At 36.6% G+C, this 5,072-nt stretch overlaps 1 protein-coding gene across 1 annotated transcript; it reads right to left on the reverse strand.

The window, feature by feature from the left end:
• Nucleotides 1–884: 884 nt before the first annotated feature.
• LOC131173396 (putative disease resistance protein At3g14460) lies at nt 885–3,358 on the reverse strand. Its single transcript, XM_058135725.1, has 2 exons — nt 1,611–3,358; nt 885–1,239 (listed from the first exon to the last, which is right to left on the reverse strand). The coding sequence occupies exon 1, from the start codon at nt 2,705–2,707 to the stop codon at nt 1,946–1,948; it is 762 nt and encodes a 253-aa protein (XP_057991708.1). The 5' UTR covers nt 2,708–3,358; the 3' UTR covers nt 885–1,239; nt 1,611–1,945.
• Between the last annotated feature and the right edge of the window lie 1,714 nt (nt 3,359–5,072).

The following is a 5,072-nucleotide window of genomic DNA, read 5'->3' on the forward strand; positions in this document are numbered from 1 at the left end:
AAATCAACAGTTTCAACCCCAAATCAGCCTGAATCGAATTGGGGACCAGGTCTACTTGAATGTCATTGATAAGAGATTGAAGTAAAGCACTGAAGATCAGGGATTAAAAATTTTTCCAAATCTCAGTTCCCAGTCTTTTAAGGCCAGAAAGCAGAGTCTTTTATTTTTCGATTATTTTTTCAAAATTTAATGTATAAAAATGGCTAATGTTATATGGATATTCCACGTTAGTATTTTAAATAATTTAAAAACTGAATTATCAAAATTAAAGATTTTCAATAAAATGGAGATAAGATTGTGCATATGTGTAAAAAATTAATTTGATTATTTCCTGCCTAAATAAGATTATAATAAATTCAAAATACAAACTCAATGTATTTAATAGGTAAGTTCATCTTGGGTATTGTGATATCACCCTCTTCTAGAGTAGGAAAAAGAGTTTGGACAGAGAGAAAAACAGAGGAGGACACAGGCAGGGGAGCAACAGAACATTAAGGAAGCTACAGAGAAGAGAAAAGGATTTTATACTTTGAACAGAGCACAGCTTATAACTGAGTTGATAAATAATTCGTCTAATTTTAACTCTTTAATGCGTATTGGATTTTTGAATGATGGGTCCATTGGATTTTTCAATGATGGGTCGATGTGTCTGCCAAAGTTCCAGAAAAAGTGATACGTAGACCAAGTACTTGCTGGAGTTATTGAACAAAGAATTTTAGAGCCATTGCTGCACCAACATGAGATACTAAACTGTCTCATATTTGTTAATTTTCCCATTTTCTAAAATGTCATTTTTCTGAAGTTCATGTTTTGAACACCATTATGATATAATCTTCAATATTGGTCGCTGAAAATGGAGCAAGACAAATTCAGAGCAAAAGCACTGCAGAAAGGGGAAAATTTTCCTTTCTATGACTGATCATCGAGTGTTGAAGAGAAGCAAAAGGGTAAACTTCTGCAAGTGACCAATATGATAGTACATTTTGCAGTGATGCAACAGAACAAGACAGAAAAATTCTTGTGAATTCAGCAATATATACAATTCACCAGAGTCTTGATACGGTACTTTTTGCTCGATGAAAGGGGGATATTGATGAGAAGAGATGATGCCAGGATGACTTATTTTTAGTTCTTTGGTCAGGCCTTGAGCTTCTTGGCCTTGGAGATTGGAGAATCATAACTTAAAAGCTATCTTAGTTGTGTAGAAATGAATAACGTTTTTCCAGTCCTTCAATTGGTCTGCACAAAACAAAGGAAAATGTCTGTTAATGATCGTGAAAGATTGGACTCCATTGTAAATGAGTGTTCCTTTTTCTGCTACCGTAAGTCCAGTGTCTCAAAATTAAATAGTAACTAAGTTGCATAGAATGAAATAACTGGGTCATATGGGTTAGACATGAAACTGTTTTCCACTCTTTACAGCCATTATTTGGGTTCATGTAAAATGTTTCTGCAAATAAATATGAACATAGGTGATAAAATCAGATGCAGAAGCTATGTTTCTGACTTCCATAAATGACATTAGAGAAATATAAATTGGAAGTTGAGAAAGCAAACAATTGTTAACATTTTTCCATTTCACTTTTATATGTCAGCCTGTCAGGAGATACCTGGATTAAGCTCAAGCTTTCAAACCCCAATTCTCCCTCTTCACTGCCACTATATAAATCTGCAGACGTTAAAGAAATAAATTAAAAAGAAAAAATAAAGAAAAGAAGCATGCATCATGAAAATAGATAATCTAGCTCGAGTTCTTTCAAAATTGATTAACTTGTGTACTATTCAAATTCCACAAACGGAATGCGGTCTAATTCTGACAACTGTTGCTTTTTACCCTTCTGGTACCTTTGTTCAAGTAGAGGGCAGCAGTAGATATACAATTCCAGAAGAGAGGGAGGCAGACCATACTTTGGAAAGGAGACAAGCTTAAGGCATCTCTCGATCCTCAGACATTCAAGTAAGGCAAGGCTTTGAAAACCTTTGTTAGAAGGTATTTCAGATCTTCGAATCCTTCGACTGTAAGGCTGGTAAGACAGGTAGGCAAATTCATATCTATCTCATCCTGTGGAAAGGACACCACACCAGGACATCTGCCAGTAATAACGAGGTTCTTGAGAGAGGTGAGCCTGTGCAAACCCCAATTAAACAGAGCAGTGCAGATCTCGACGTTTTTAATAATACAAAGTGAAGTCAGGTTGGTGGGGAAACCTTCTTCTGGAAAGGATATAATGCCTGGGCGATTCTTCATTGTCAATTCTTGAAGGGATGTGAGATAGTGCATGTTATTAGGAAGGGTCTCGAGTTTCTCACATGATTCAACTTCAAGTGTTTCTAGATTGATGGGCAACCCTCCCTGAGGGAAAGAGACAAAACTTGCGCAATTAATTATCATCAATGTTTGAAGAGATGTGAGATTGCGCACGTTATCAGGAAAGGTCTCGAGTTTCTCGCAGTCTTCAACTGTAACACTTTTCAGATGGATGATGGGCAATCCTCCTTGAGGGAAAGAAATGAGATGTGGATATTGACATATCCAAATATGGTGGAGATTGGAGAGCATGTGCAAGTTCTCTGGTAAAGAATTAAGATTTTGAAGATATCTGATTTCAATAGATTCAAGAGATGTGTTGTTGTCCAACCTTTCAGCTATTGACTCTAACCTTGTACCTTGTCCAACTGCACCAATTATGGGATACATGACAACCATATGTGTGATAACCAGACGTTTAAGGGAAGCAGATAACTCTCCTAAGAATGTAAGAGAGTTACAGTCATCAATTATCAAACATTGGAGATTAGATGCGTTAGTGTCACAGCTGATACTCTCCTCCTCCTTATTCCTAGAACAGGAACAAGTCCCTCCCTCATCCAGCAGCCTCTGCAATTTGTAGCAACGAATAATCTCTAACCTTTTTAGTGTTGAAGGTAGCTGTTGTCTTCCAATGGAAATCAGAGTCTCACATCTCTGAATTTCAACTCTTCAAGATATAAACTGCTGTAAATCACCGCATCTGGCAAAGAAACAAGTCTTAGGCAGCTTGCAATAAATAGCTTTCTCAAAGACTTAAGGTTTAAAAGGCATTGCCGTAGCTTCTCGAGCCTTTCACGATCAGTTAATCGTGGAATCTCAATTTCACTTTCAGACATGCACTTTTGCAGCAACTCTTCATTTTCATCCACCATATGTGGAAAATCCTCCAAACCATTGTGGTGGATCATACAGATGATCCTCACCAAAACTCAACATTTTTAACTTCCTTGACACTTGCATGAACTCTTCTAGTGGAAATGAAAACGAAACTCCAGAAACTGTCATGTAGTTCAGTGAGCTAAAGCCTACACCCATTTCCACTTCTCTGCGTCCCTTGATTACCAATAGAGATCAGCGGAAGGCTTTGAAATGAGACCACCAATTGCCAACATTCTCTGATCGTAAGCATTTTCATTTTAGGCAGATAGCTGGGCAATTTTCCCAATAGTTTCAGACATTTAACAACAGAAAGCTCACGCAACTAAGGGAATTCAAACCCACAAATATTCTAGTCTTCCCATTCATCCATATCCTTGAAGTGCAGAGTCTCTGTTGTTTTAAAGTACCAGAAGCAAGAAAATTGACTAGGAAAAGTCTAATTTTCATTGAACTTCAACTTCAAATAAATACAAAGTGCAGCAGAACTAAATTCCAAAATAAAATGCTAAAAATATGCTAACATGACTGAGAAATGGCAACAACCATAACAACTATTTTCATAACAGAAAAATAAAACAAATTACCTAAAGACCAGGACTCAACTTTAACTAAAAAAAAAAAAAGCAATAAGCTCCTGAGACATAGCAACATCTCCTCCTGGATTAGGAGCTGCAAACTTCCAACTTTTCTTTGAGAAATTAAAATCTGTTAACTTGAAATGATTTAGTAAAAATGTCTGCCACCTGGTTTTCTGTTTTGCCGTAAACTAACGTCACTTCACCATTTTTCTGCACTTCTCTCAAGAAATAAAACTTGATATTAAAATGCTTAGTTCTTCCATGAAACACTGGATTTTGAGATATAGCTATGGTAGCTTGATTGTCCACAAAAATCTCAGTGCTTTCTTCTTGCTCCAGCTGCAGATCTAACATAATTTTCCTTAGCCACAGTGTTTGATTAACATCAATTGTTGCTGCTACAAACTCTGCTTTAGTTGTTGATTGTGCCACCACTCTTGTTTCTTTGAGCACCATGAAAAACACCCGGATCCAAAAGTGAAACAGTATTCAGAAGTGATTTTCATATCATCAATTGACCCGGCCCAATCACTGTCAGAATATCCATGGAGCTTGAAATTCTAACATTTGCTAAATTTGATGCCATAAGTTAGAGTTCCTTTAAGATATCTAACCACTCTTTTGGCAGCCATCATGTGTGACTCACTAGCACAATTCAGAAATCTGGATAAAACACTCACAGGAAACAAGATGTCAGGCCTTATTGCAATGAGATACATCAAACATCCAATTAAGCTTCTATACACTCCTTCATCAACTAGTTTAGCTCCATCCTCTTTCCACAGCTTCTCTTTTTGATTCATTGGAGTACTCGCACTCTTGCATTCTTCCATTCTAAATCTTTTTAGAATTTCCTTCAAATATTTCTTTTGGTGGATAAAGACTTCATTATGAGTTTGCTTAATCTCCATTCCCATAAAATAAGTCATCTCACCAAGGTCTATCATCTCAAAGACCTTCATTATCTCCCTCTTGAATTCTTCAATCTGCACAGTATTATTTCCTATCACAAGTAAATCATCCACATAAAGAGAAATGATAACAATGTTAGAGCCAGCTTTCTTGACATAAAGAGTTGATTCACTTAAGCTTTTCTCAAAGGCTAGTTTAGCAAATGTTCATCCATCCTATTGTACCAAGCTCTAGGATCTTGCTTCAGTCCGTAGAGAGCTTTCTTCAATAAATAGACTTTTTCTTCATGTCCTGGTATACTGAAACCCTCTAGCTGCTCAACAAAAATTTCTTCTTGTAGTAAACCATTCAAGAAGGCAGAGTTTACATCCATTTGAAAAATCATCCACCCT

The sequence above is a fragment of the Hevea brasiliensis genome, chromosome 14 (assembly GCF_030052815.1).
Source record: "Hevea brasiliensis isolate MT/VB/25A 57/8 chromosome 14, ASM3005281v1, whole genome shotgun sequence".
Taxonomy (NCBI): Eukaryota; Viridiplantae; Streptophyta; class Magnoliopsida; order Malpighiales; family Euphorbiaceae; genus Hevea; species Hevea brasiliensis.

What these genes read in the sequence shown, in the direction of transcription:
- LOC131173396 (XM_058135725.1), bottom strand. Translation starts at nt 2,707, where the DNA reads ATGGTTGTCATGTATCCCATAATTGGTGCAGTTGGACAAGGTACAAGG.